General features: G+C 39.0%; 1 protein-coding gene across 1 annotated transcript in view; it reads left to right on the forward strand.

Moving 5' to 3' along the window:
• MYO1D (myosin ID) overlaps window positions 1-14,506 on the forward strand; it is a 359,584-nt gene that overhangs the window by 96,420 nt on the left and 248,658 nt on the right. The window contains exons 2-6 of the mRNA XM_018064241.1: window positions 3,577-3,785; window positions 6,371-6,464; window positions 9,063-9,228; window positions 10,942-10,995; window positions 12,460-12,555. Of these exons, the coding sequence (XP_017919730.1) occupies window positions 3,577-3,785; window positions 6,371-6,464; window positions 9,063-9,228; window positions 10,942-10,995; window positions 12,460-12,555 (619 nt within the window). The remainder of the gene's footprint in view (window positions 1-3,576; window positions 3,786-6,370; window positions 6,465-9,062; window positions 9,229-10,941; window positions 10,996-12,459; window positions 12,556-14,506) is intronic.

A 14,506-nucleotide genomic window follows, 5' to 3' on the forward strand; every position in this document is an offset into this window, starting at 1 on the left:
CACCATGGTGCATGCTTTTAGTATCTTAATTTTCACACTCTATCATTATTATTTATTTACAGTACTTCCCTGTTCTTCAGGCTTCCCTTGTGGCTCAGCTGGTAAAGAATCTGCCTGCAATGCGGGAGACCTGGGTTCGATCCCTGGTTTGGGAAGATCCCTTGGAGGAGGGAAAGGCACACTCCAGTATTCTGGCCTAGAGAATTCCATGGACTGTACCCATGGGGTCACAAAGTCAGACACGACTGAGCGACTTTCACTCACTCACTCACTCCCTGTTCTTTATTCCTTTTTTAATCCCCAGAGTCAGGTCCAGCACCTGGCACAAAGTTGATATTTGAATAAATGAATTGTAAAGTTTCTGAAACGTGAAATATTTCAGATAGAATGAATGATAAAAGTTTATCATCAAAGGTTTGCACACAGAGATCGTAGAAATGCCTTCCTTGGTCTCTTGAAAGAGATGGTGTCAGGCATTTGTCATCGAGGATAATTACTGCCTTTCCTCCTGGAGACAACCAGGGTGGTGAGGATTACCTAAGTGCTGGCAGACTTCATACCCTGCGGCTCTCCAAAACAAGTGGAGCTCTTGGGTTGGTGTTAAGGCGTGTGTTGGCACCATCTAGTGGTGGTTTTAATACCTGGCCAAATTGAAAGTTTCATCATTCATCACCAAACGCTTCCTGAAGCGTTGTATTTCACGTCATATCTTGTTCAGCCTTAGCCACTGTCTTCAACTTCATAGCTAGCATTGGAAGCTTTATATATTGCGTTTTACAAAGATGCTCTCAAGTTTTAATAAACAAGACATTCTATTTGAAATAAAATGGAATTTCAGAGGAAGTACAGGGTTGAACAGACCTGGAATCTTAGAACAACATTCTAATCTCATATGTTATTTGCTGTCTCTTAGTCACAGAGTTCCAGACTCATGAGGTAATATTTTTTCCTAACATCCTCCTCCTCCTCTCTGTTTTTTCTGTTTGGACGGTGTTTTTTAAATGAAAGAATTTTGTCCTTTGAGTTCTTATCTTTGAAGAAAGCTGTTGAGTGTGTCCTTCAAACATACAGGTTAAACCAGAAAGGCTTGAGCGGTGAATCTTAGCTGCTCCTTGCTTTTGTGGGTCTTTGAGTATGAGTTATGTGGACGTGTTCCTTGTGACTTATGTTGATTGACAGCTGAGGCAGGGAATCAGATTATGATCACTGCATTAATTCCTTGTGGGGGGATGGCTGTGCTTCTAGTAGCAATGTTAATAAAATAAAAGCATTTATTAAAAATCTCCTTCATGCAGAACATAATTGGATGCATAAGATTAATTGCCTTTTTTTTTTTTAAGTACTTACTTAGTGCTGGAGGGAGGGAAGGATATAATTATCACCATTTTATAGGTGAAGGAGCTGAAACTTGTGGAGGTTAAGCAGCTTTCACAGTCTCTCAGCTCTTAAATTTGCGATGTGAACCTTTGGACCCAGGTATCAAGGACTCCGGGGTTGGTGCGTTTAGCTACCACAGAAACTTTCTGTCCAACAATGGGAAGAATGCATAGGAAAACCACAGGAGAAGAAGGCACAGAAAACCTTAAAGTTGCCAACAACTCTCATTTAAGCATACGCCAATTGCTTGATAAAAATCGTGCTATTAATTTATTGCTGACATTATCAGTGTGTTTGTTTCCACTCCTAATTATAGCCGACAGCCTTCATTCCAGTGCAAAGGGAGTTTAAGGGTCTTGCCCTCTGGTCTGTCGTCAGGCTTTAGTTATTGCCTTGCTGCACTCTCTCGACAGCAGGAGTGCGCAGAGACCCAGCCACTGTGGGCCAGCATCCTCCCATGTTGGCACTCCCTTCTTCCAGCTCTTGGACGTGAGCTCTGTCTGTATGAGCCTCTCGGCAGGTGGAGTATGTCGTGCCAGCCACTTGTGTAGAAATGTCCATAAGGTATTGGCTTTATATGTGTTTATAAGTATGAATTAATGTGTCAGTGGTAAATATATACGGGTTTTCTAAATTTTATGTTGAATTTTTTTCTCTGCAGATATAGACGCATAATTTTGCACAGTTGGAGTCATACCATGTGTGCTGGGGGGTTTTTTACTCTTTTTTCTTTTCTTAGTTCCTCTGGCTTTCTTCTGGCTGCCCACATGGCCTTCCTCCTCATCACCCTACTATATGTGTTTAAAAATACGTAAGACATAACATGATGCAGCCTTCCATATTTTTCCATGCTCATGTAATCATTTACAAAATATATTTATGTACAGTTATATATGGGCTTCCCAGGTGGTGGTAGTGGTAAAGAACTCGCCTGCCAATGCAGGAGACATAAGAGACGTGGGTTTGATCCCTGGGTTGGGCCGATCCCCTGGAGGAGGGCATGGCAACCCACTCCAGTATTCTTGCCTGGAGAATCCCATGGACAGAGGAGCCTGGCTGGGTACAGTCCATAGGATCACACACAGTTGGACATGACTGAAGTCCACGCGCGCAGTTATGTACATGTCACATACATATACAGAGTTGATTTTTAGCCTCTTATATGTATGAGTGGTGGGATCGTGTTATACTTTTTAAAATAGACATACTTTTCAATCTGCTATCCTATTCCTGGAGATCTGTTTCACAGAAATGAAAGCACTGATTTGTAAGATTATGTGCCAAGAGTATTTTCTATAGTATTGCTCATGATAGCAGGAAGAAAGTGGAGTGATCAAATAAATAAGTATATATCTGCACTGTGGATTTTTTTTAAGTGGGTTTTATTTATGCCAGAAATGTCTCCTCTGTTGTTCTCCCTGGTATGGATGTTACTGTTTTTATTCCTTTACTAACATTTTTGTGGGGTTTCAAGAGGGAGAAGAAATAAATATATTTGGACAGTTTTCTTTACAATTGAAAATCTGGCTAAATGGGTTTCAAGACCTGCTTAACTTCTGTATCTTTTCCTCCTAGAGCTCTTATATTATCCTAGCCATTGTTATTTCTTTCTCCTTCTTATTCCTTTGTATTTTAGAAATTAGAAAATCTCCAGCCTCCGGTATTACTTTTTAATATATAAATTTATTTAATTGGAGGCTAATTACTTTCAAATATTGTAGTGGTTTTCTCAGCCTCCGGTATTAAATTCTTCTTTTTCTCTTGGCTGATAACCCCTACTGGTCTTTTCTACCAGCAGCAGCCACAGGGACACAGCCTCAAGCATTAACTCCAAAAGTAAACTCAGAATCGTAAAGTGTCAGTTCTCAAGTTGCTCCTGGGATATTTGGGTTTTCTTGGAAATAAGAGACTTGTAGGAAAGAAATAGCATTTCTGCTTAACCATACCTGGGCTTCCCTGGTGGCTCAGTGGTAAAGAATCCGCCTGCCACTGCAGGAGACACAGGTTCGATCCCAGGTAAGGAAGGTTCCCTGAAGAAGGAAATGGTAACTCACTCAAGTATTCTTGCCTGGAAAATCCCATGGACAGAGGAGCCTGGCGGGCTACAGTCCACAGGGTGGCAAAGAGTCGAACACAACTTAGTGACTAAACAACAGCAATAACCACAGCCATGTCTTCCTTTCTCCCACTTGTGTGCAGATTTGAAAAAGGACGCATCTACACATTCATTGGGGAAGTGGTCGTCTCTGTGAATCCCTACAAGTCGCTCAACATTTACGGGAGAGACACGATCGAGCAGTACAAAGGGCGTGAGCTGTACGAGAGACCCCCGCATCTTTTTGCCATTGCTGATGCTGCTTACAAGGCTATGAAGAGGCGATCCAAAGACACGTGCATTGTGATATCAGGTATTTAAGGAGGCCCCTGTGCTTCCAGCGTCAACATGTATTTAGTTTATTTCGGTTCTCAAATGTCCAAATGATTAACTAGAGATTCTTTGAAGTTAAAAGCTTAAATAATTTTATCGGAGAAAGAAATGTACCCAACATTAAATGCCAGATCATCTCTGTCATTTCTGACCATCCACTAGTCTCAGTTCATTTACACATTATATATTACGTTTGGAAGGACTTCTGGTCAATTTTGTAGACTGAGCTGACATGGGAAATTCGTCCTCTCATCTCAAATGCATAGAGCTACTGGATGAAAATGTAACAGAGTTTATTTTAGATAATCAGAGAATGAAACCAGGAGAATGACATCCTAAGTTCCCATCGAAAAGGAAGAATGAAGTCCAAGTCAGACTGGTGAACAGGATGGAGCTGGAGTCACGGGACCTACAGAGGCGTGGGGGCTGGAAATGGGCTCAGAGCTGGGGGCTGGAGCTATAGAAGCCTGCGGGAGGATAAACAGGTGCCAGACCCTGGGTGCCCAAGAACAGGAGCCGAGCTCTCTGTGTAGAACTGAGTGCTTCAAGGAATCGTGTGAGTGAGTTGGAAACAAGAAAATACCTGCCCGCTGGCCCGGGGTGGCCTCTCCCAAACTGTGGGACTTCCTCTCGAGGCTCATAACACCTCCTACACGCATGAGTGGCTTTTATGCTTTAAAACCCTGCTGCAATCTTTATCCATTCTCTGATCGGAACGTAGGACAGTCGTGTTTCTACTTCACGGATGAGAGTATCGAGGGTCAGAGAAGCGAGGCAACTTAGTGTTGCTGCCGCTGCTAAGTCGCTTCAGTCGTGTTCAACTCTGTGCGACCCCGTAGATGGCAGAGTTATATTCTGGGACGGCCTTTATTAAAACAAAATTTGAAGGCAATATTACCTGATTGTAGAAAGGGGGCAGGAGGGAAGCAGTTTTATAAATGTTTAAAGTGAAAGCAGGAAGTCTCTTTCTCTCTAATCCTTTGTTCTGCCCCAAATTCTCACAGTAACACCTGTGAACAATAAAGTGTTTATCTTTTTTTTTTTTTTTTTGCCATACCACACAGCATATGGGATCTTAGTTCCCTGACCGGAGATCAAACCCATGCCCCTTGCATTGAAAGAGTAGAGTCTGTGGGAGGGGGGTTCATGTTTGGGAACGCATGTAAGAATTAAAGATTTTAAAATTAATAAAAATAAAAATGAAAGAGTAGAGTCTTTAACCAATGGATCTCCAGAGAAGTCCCAAAAGCACTTCTCCTTTTATACGTTTTCTCTGTGTGTGCAAATACATATAGTCATGCATGTATATTCATTATAAATATAGAATTATGTTAACACTGCTATTACATAACTTGTTTTTCCATTTAACAATGTATAGTGGATATCTTCTCACAAGAAAACCTATAGAAGTAGTACAGTCTCTAACAATTGTGTAGGATGACGTTGAATAGTTGAATCATAATTTATTTACCCAATGCTCTACTAGTGGGCATATTACTTTCAGATTTTAGCGATAATAGAATAGCCTGCAGAAACAGCCTTAAAACCTTTGAAGACTATCATTTGATTATATTTGTATTTTTAATATTTCTAGAGTATAAATTTCTGCATGTGGAATTTTGGGTCACAAGGGATAAACATTTAAAAATCTGGACAGATAATTATAAACATCCCTTCTCCCCTCTTTATGTGAGTTTTCATGCTTTTTCTGTGACACCATATGTTTGGAGCTTGCTGCTTTTGTTTTTCACTAAAATTGCTGTAATTAAGGAAACTTTCATCCCCATTAAAATGTTTTTTTAAAAACTCTGCTGTAGCAAACAGTTACATGAATTTCACTGTAGCCACTGTTTGTCACTTTTCTTGTTTCTTTTCCACTGGACTTCAGAGTCACCGCCAAGTATTAAGACTTGAAGGAATTACTGTGCCACATTTTATCCCCTGATATTTTTTGCTAAGTAAGTCTTGATCTGTAATCTGTTATTTTGCTTCTACAATAGTTTTAAAATTTTTTTATCATGTTCAGATCCATTAGAACCAATCCCATATCAAGACTGAATGAAATAACTCAAAAAAAGAAAACATAAAAGATTTCAAATGAATTACATCAAAACTTGACAAATGGTGACATCCCTTGGAGTGGTCCAATGGCTAAGACTCCATGCTCCCAATGCAGGGGGCTTGGGTTCAGTCCCTTCAGGGGACTAAATCCCACATGCTGCAACTAAGACATGGCACAGTCAAATAAATAAAAATAAATATATTTTTAAAAACTTTACAAATGTATGGATACCAGGGGGATAAAGGGGGTTTGATGGATGGAAGATCAGGATTGACATGTATATACTACTGTGACTAAAATAGATAACCAGTGAGAATCTTCTGTACAGCACAGGGCAACTCTGCTCAGTGCTCTGTGGTGAGCTAAAGGGGAAGGAAATCTAAAAGAGAGAGGATATATGTGTCCATGTAGCTGATTCACTTTGCTGTACAGTAGAAACTAACAGAACCTTGTAAAGCAATGATACTCCAATTTTTTTTTTAATTTTTGAATTTTCCCCCTAGGGGAAAGCGGAGCCGGTAAAACAGAAGCCAGTAAGTACATCATGCAGTACATTGCGGCCATCACCAACCCCAGTCAGAGAGCAGAGATCGAAAGGTAAGGGCCGTCCAACCATGGGGGAAGGTTCTCGCTGGAGCCTCATTTTCTATATAGACTGGACTAGGTTAGGCCTACACTCTGATAGGCATTGGGCACTTATTGATGGTTAAACTACTTTGATTCTCTTACTGCAGATCTGTGTGCTTTTAGTTTTTAATAACTTGAGTTCTCTTTACTTTTAAATTTTATTTATTCATTTGGGGATGCGTGAGGACTTTGTTGCTGCGCACAGGTTTTCTCTAGTTGTGGCGAGAGGGGGCTCCTCTCCAGATGTGGCACACAGGCTTCTCATCGTGGTGGCTGCTCTCGTTGTGAAGCACAGGCTCAGTAGTTGTGGCATATGGACCTGGTTGCTCCAAGGCATGTGGAATCCTCCCGGACCAGGGATCGAACCTGTGTCTCCTGCACTGGCGGGCAGATTCTTAACGACTGAACCACCAGGGAGGTCCTCTCTGTGCTTTCATTTATATCCTTCTATTTCCGTATTCCTTTTTGATTGAAAGGCAGTGCTAAGGTCATCCCAGTCTGCAGCTGCCGCCTTCCGTGTTACGTGTGCTCAGCAAAGATGTAATAGTCTCCTGGGAGTTTGTCTTGTTCAAGTATGCACAGGTTTCGTGCTCTTTCTACTGTACAAGCATCTTTTCTACACTGTGTCCTCTTTCCCTAGACTGAAAGGGGGCTCTGGGAGGCAGATGCATGCTGCCCAACTCTGTGACAACCAGAACCTTGCTATTAGAAGTTCCGAATAGGATTCATTTTCTAAAAGGGTTTCACACCACGTCGTTCTCTGCTCACCGCAAGATGAGTGATGAAGCTGGTGTGCGCTGACCCAGCATTCAGTAGAGTGTCTGGTACATGCTCTTTACTTAGTAAATATTAAGGAGTAAATGCATGGGTTTTTGGTTTTTTTTAGAAAGTTGGCTATAAAGCAACATGACTTTCTTATGTGGTGTGGACTTTCTGAAGAGAAAAAGAGCAACTTTCTAAAGTTGCTACTTTGGGATTTCCCTGGAAGTCTAGTGGTTAAGACTCCACCTTCCAGTGCAGGGGATGTGGGTTTGATCCTGGTCGGGGAGCTAAGATCTTACATGCCTCCTGACCTCAAAACCAAGATATAAAACAGAAGCAGTATTGTAACAAATGCAATAAAGATTTTTTAAATGGTCCGCATCAAGAAAAAAAAAAAAATCCGAAGTTGCTGGTTTGAAACTCAGTATTTATTTACAGGACAGTCACACTCTGCATATACATCTCACTCTTCAGTTTTACGGGTAGAGAAAAAGGAAGCTGTGTTGGTAGAAAAGAGAATTTGGACTAGACTACCCTACGTGGGCTTTCTTCTTTCATTGTAACTGGGCTCAATTGCCACATCAAAAGAGGTATCTTTCTTATGAGTGATACAGCCCCAATTGTGATTCTGACTTTGCAACCTAATATGACAAGGATATAAGTAAGTTTTTAGAATTTCCTTAGAATCTCAGGAGAGTAACTGGCTGAGAACTAAATTTTAGTTTGTTTTAAGAGTTAATTTCCAAGCCCAGTTGGTACAGTAAAGTAAGGCATGTTTACATTTACTGGCCTTTTAAGAGCATATCTGACCATAGTTTATAAACACTTTTCTTTATTTACCATAGCAGAGCAGTTTCCCCTGCTCCACTTAAAAGTGTGCTTTCATTCGTGAGGAGTTAAGGTTGTAGGGTCACTTTTAAGTAGTGATGGAAGGTTATTTCAGTAATGTGCCCATATAAAAGCAAGTATGTCAGTGAAACAGAAACAAAGACAAGACCTAGAATGAAGTTAAAATGTATCCACTGGGATAGAGAACTAGTGTTCATCAATAAAGAATGACTTAACATCTTTTGTAATTATCTTTATTTAAAAATTGTACCTGGAAAAAAAAAACTTGAATAGCTGATACCTAAGAGAGATTCCATACAGCTCCAAACAAAATGATGAGCAGTTTCTAAACCAGTCAAGACCACATTGATGATATATTAATCAGTGCAATAAATTTCACTAGGCTTTGTAAGCAAATACTTTTAAAAATGGAATCATTTTTCATATCACCATTCTTTTCAGAACATCTCTTTTTAATATTTTTATTTATGTAAATAAAATATGCTCATTTAATAGAAAAACTAAAAATTACATCATTGTGCAGAACATGAAGTTGCCCTGAAATTCCACCTACCTACCCCATTAACCTAGGTAACCATAGTGAAGTATGTTGTCCCTTCCAGATTTGTAAGCATTTAATAAAACATGTATATGCACACACACAAAAACACACACACACACACCACGAAGATCATACTATTTTGTAACACATATTATTTTGCAACTTGATTTCTCATTAATATATTCTGGACCTCTTTCTAGGTAAGTGTATATTGTACTAGGAAACAAAAAGTTATCTTCATCTATCCCTATTGGACATTTCTGTGGTTTAAAGGTTCTTGTTCTTTTGACGTTGCAAACAATGCTACAGTCAACTTCTCTATAGACATATTTGAATGTCTTTTCATGAAATCTAGTTTCTTAAAATGTCCAGTCTTTGAAATTTCTTGCAGTGACTTTCCTTTATCTGTGTTAAAGAGTGAAGAATATGTTGCTTAAGTCTAACTGCGTCCTGGAAGCTTTTGGAAATGCCAAAACCAACCGCAATGACAACTCAAGCAGGTTTGGAAAATACATGGATATCAACTTTGATTTCAAGGGAGACCCGATTGGTGGACACATCAATAACTATTTATTGGAGAAGGTAAAATGTGCTTGGGTTCTGAGGGCCGTGTTTGCAAATGCTGAATTTTTTAGGGGGAGCATGAGAATTGCGTTTTCAAATTGAGTTATAATTAATGTACAAGATTAGTTTCAGGTATACAATGCAGTGATTCAGTGATTTTATATATTATAAAATAATCACCTCAATAAGACCAATTACCGTCCATCACCATGCAAACTTATGACAGTATCATTGGCTATATTCCCTATGTGTACGTCACCTCCTCATTTGTAACTGGTAGTTTGTACCTCTTAATACCCTTCACCTATTTCACCCATCCCTCCCCCCGACACCATCCTCTCTGACAACCACTGTTTGTTCTCTGTATCTATGAGTCTGTTAATGCTGAATGTCTTTTAAAAACCTGATTGTAGAATTTCTTTTACTGCTCCAAAGTAGCTTTTAATCCTGTTCTCCATCCCTTCCTGCCCCTCAGTTACTGTTCTGTGACATTAATGTTCTTTTTGTGTTCTCTTATTAGCATTACAATGTCAAGTTGGGAAAAGTTATAGAATTTGCAGATAATGATTTAGGTGTGTGTGTGAAGGGGGTGTGATTGAACATGCTCCAACTTTTGGGTAAGGTTTAGCAAAAACCCATGTAGGATTAATCACTTTTACTCTTTTTACACATCCTCCCATGCTTGTATTTTAATTAATTTGAAATCTCCTTTTCTTCCAGTTTCAATTTGTTCACTGCTTTATAGTAACATTTGTATATATATGTATATTTATATAGTGATATAGTACTTTGTGGTTTTATAGTCTAATTATGAAGCATACTACATTTGTTCTGTGAAAACTTAGAGTATGTTTTTATCTGCCATGTGAGTGAAAGATCCAGTTTTGTAGAAGAGTCCAGTCAAAACTTTCCTCTTGGGACTGCTAGAGAGGCTGTGTCCTAACTAATCTGGAGTAGATTCTCCTGGTTACAGCAGTTAAGGTTGAGCTTTACAAGTTAAGTCGCCGCCTTGAACTGTTCTCAGAGATGAACTGACCTACCCTCTCAGTTAAGGGCTTTCCATCCCAATCATACCATAGCAACGTTTATGGCAACAGAATGCAATCTAACCTTCATTTTTGTTTGTGAAGCTGAAGGCAGACTGTTCAGGAAACAGTGTTTTATCAGAGTCGGTTGAAAAAGGACAGGAAATGCCAGTTATTACCAGTCTGGTTTTTTTTTTCCAAAATGTTTCGTGCCTTCACTTTATGTACATATTCAGGCAAAAGAATCCCCTTACAGTTTGAGTCCTCTCTTAGGAACAATCTTTTTGAAACTCTCTCAAGCAGAGGAATCTGTGGACGGATCTTGTTCGCCTGACTTTAGTACAGGATGTAAGATGGTGCTTTTGGAAATACCAGCAGATCCTCAGGAAGGGAATGCTGAGAGTATTCCTCCCTAGACATTCCTTCCTATTCTCCCCACTACCAATTCCCTCCCCCTGAAAATTCCATCTTTAGGCTCCTGGTTTTAAAAAATATCAAAATAGCTTCATTTTCGGAAAGTTTAAGAAAGAATTATCAAAAGATTGCACAGAAGACTCCACGGGTTGGTCCGTCCCATCCCTGGGGTCCTTAGGCCCTTTCAGTGCCCTGCTGGTCCAGGGTTCTCTGGGAAAGTGGCTCTCATTTTGTTTTAGGAGTACATTCTCAGATTAATGATTTTAATGTGTTTCTTCTTTTCCCCCCTTAGTCTCGAGTTATTGTGCAGCAGCCAGGAGAAAGAAGCTTTCATTCTTTCTATCAGGTTAGTAAGCTCTTGTGCAGATAATCGTCCGTTTCTTCAGGTGTGCACGAATTGAAATGGATTTTTACTTTGGGGACTCTCCCCTGCCTTGTGCCTCCCTCGCCTCCATCAGCCCACAATGCATTACACACGTGGGCACGCTTGCATACACCCTCCCCCACGGGGCTCTTCAGGGACTTGACAAGCATGACTGTTCTAAAAAGTTAGCAGGTAGTCAACCAACCAGATGACTGCCTCAGTTGAGCATTCCCTATGTTTCTTTGCAGTGTAGTAACAGTTTAATGACCCTAAAAGCTTTTGAAATGATACATTCTGAATATGGTAAATTAGTTTTATTTTTCAGTTGGAGCTATTGTTCCCATTTTACAGCACTCCAGAGATGGGAATACAAATTCAGGTTATTTTTGTTAAAAAAAAGAATCAATTTTAAAAACCTGATAGTTATGTTTTTTTCAGTGAACCAAAGTGTGCAGTTTAATATAGAGAATTTCAACATAGTGCCTTCTGAAATTCATGTTCTGTCAAGAAGGACGATGTGTGTTGTATCTGTGTTTTTGTTGATAATTCACCATGTTTTCAATAAAATAGTTTTCTGCCAAATATAGGAGTTCTGTTATTTGAAGAACCCATGACTGGGATTTGCCTGGTGGTCCAGTGGCTAAGACACCAATGCAGGGGACCCAGGTTCAATCCCTGGTCAGGGAACTAGATCCCCCATGCCACCACTAAGGTCCAATGCAACCAAATTGATAACTTAATTTTTTAAAAAAAAAAAAGAACCCATAACTTTTTCTGCACTTGAGTGAAAGTTAAAATTTGTCTTTGTCCAATTACAGTCCTGGCTACCCAATTGTCCTTTCCTGGGGTTAGTTTGAGGAGGAAAAGCTGTTTGTTTCCGGTATGATTCAACATATGACTAGCTGCTGATGCCTCTTAGATTGAAGGCAGTATTGACTTTTTCTGAATTCGAAACACAACTGCACACTGTCTAGATAACAAGGTTGATAAGCACATGACTGCTACAGAGCGCTGGCTCCCGGTTCACAAACAGCTACAGTCCAAGCAAGAACCTTTCATGCCAGCTATGTTGCGAAAGGGCTAAGAACTTTTAAGTGATTTTCCTTCTGACTGTATAACATTCTCCATCTCTGATGATGTTGAAGCCATTTCCCCTCGAGATAAAAAAATAAATCTTCAAAGCCAGAAACAGGAGGACCTGAGTGAATTAACCCAGAAGATGAAAAACAGCTAGTCTACCATTAAGTTTGGAGTAAGAAAATGGCAACCCAATCTAGTCTTCTTGCCTAAAAACTTCCATGGACAGAGGAGCCTGGTGGGCTACAGTCCATGGGGTCGCAAAGAGTCGGACATGACTGAGGGACTGAGCGCCAGTAAGTTAGAATACATGGTATATTGGGTTCAGTGGGTATATTGATAACTTACTTTTATTTCAATGTTTTTCAGCTGCTGCAAGGAGGTTCGGACCAGATGCTACGTTCTCTGCATCTCCAGAAATCCTTGTCATCCTACAACTACATCCATGTTGGAGCCCAGCTAAAGGTAAGCGTTTCCTTTTTGAGATGATTCAGATATAGAATCATAGAATCAGAAGGGACATTAATTAATTATCAGTTTCAGCCTGCCACCTTAAGGCAAATGAATGACTCTTTTATTCTATTTTTAAAATTCTCTAGGACAGAGATTCAATGTATTATTGATGCAACAACTTTGCCTAATAACCCGTTACTATATTTTATCACCATCTGACAGGAAAGAAGTTTCTCTTTTATGATCTTGTGGGGTTTTTTAAAAATTTTTAATCCCATTCCTTTTATTTTGACCCCCTAAAAATATCGTTACAAGTAGGAGATCCACCGCAAAAGGAGGTATGATATGATTTGGCCAAAGGCAAGTTGGTAAAACAAAAAAAAAGCTGAAAAGCACTGTGGTTGAAGAATATCAGAGATCGCCATTCATTAGTTTTTCAAATCATGATTTTGATGAAATAGTTTTGTGATCCTTGGAACATTTCTATTCAACTTTCACAATTTTTTCCCCCTTCCCTTGCATGTAAAGCCCTTGCGCACACATAACACCGATCCTTCCGTCCTTTTGTTTCTAATTCATGTTCTGCTATACATATAACTTCTGCTAGCCAATTTGTAGCTGATCCTAATAATAGAGTGATTTGTCAATGGTAGGTTATAAAACAGTAGTTATAGTTTCATTGGGGAAGGTGTATAAATATGTGAAAAAAGATTTGAAGGGAAGCAGACCAGGGTTTACTTGTTTACTCTGGGTATATAAAGTTATAAATACTTGGGTTCTTCTGCTTTTTCCATATTTCATATTTCTTCTATAATTAAAGATGCGTTGCATTTGTAGTTGGGGGAGAAAATAAAAGACTTTATAAAAGGAAAGAATCCAAGATGTGGGAAGCAGTTCTTTTTTTCAGATTCCTTGCTATTCATCTTAAGCTAATTAAACCTATATTAGTGGTTTTAGCGAAATTTTTATTATCACACATATAAATAAATGATATTTAGGGTTTTGCAATCAGTTTTCCGTTGTTTGGCATTTAAGTTGCACAAGTTTTATACTTTTATAGTCATCTAAGAACAGGATGTTTGGCTGAAAATTAATTGAAAGCAAGCAAAACAACAGAGGGCAACACCCCAACTTTTTGAGAATAGGTCAGAGGTACTTCAAGATGTATAAAGGATTGTAAAATTAACACTTAAAGGAACAGTGACTGAAAATATTCTTTTTAAATCAAATTGTCTTGTTGACCTAGTGACTCTTGACTGGGTCATGTAAAACACCCACAAAAAGCAAATATTAAATGAAGATTTAGTCTTTTCTTCAATGCTGAATTTACCTTAGGTTCCCTTTTCATCAACAATTTTCATTCCTATTCCTCCTCTTCCTTTTTTTCTGCCCAATAAAAACCAAGAAGTAATATATGATCATAGTCAAAAGCTAAAATAAAGATGAACCAAAAGGAAATTAAAATAAACTAAAGTTTACCTTTCAGAGATAATTATTGATAACAGCAGTATATACATGTGTATATTTATATATGGAATCATACAATAAATCCTAATTAAACCTTTTATTAAATTATAATATAATCATTAATATCTTTCCATGTAAACAAATATAAATTAATAGAACAGTTTTAATAACTATGAAGTATTGCTCTCTATGTTTCATAACTTAGCCATCCTAAAATGTAGGACTCATGTACAATTAAGATACTGTGGGTTACAGGTAAGACCCAATTAAAAGTCTCCAGAAACAATAAGGAACTTGATTATATCATAACAAGAAGCCCTAGGACGGGGCAGTTCCAGTTGGTTAATTCAGTGTCTTAACAATGTCAATAAGAGACCCAGATGCTTGTTTGTTTCTCCCCAACTTACGATTTTGCCATCCTCACTGGATTTGGCTGGTCTGCTTAAGTTGATTTTCCTTGTCCCAAAATGGCAGTGGCAGTTCCAGCAGTCACAGG

This window comes from Capra hircus, chromosome 19 (assembly GCF_001704415.2).
Source record: "Capra hircus breed San Clemente chromosome 19, ASM170441v1, whole genome shotgun sequence".
NCBI lineage: Eukaryota > Metazoa > Chordata > Mammalia > Artiodactyla > Bovidae > Capra > Capra hircus.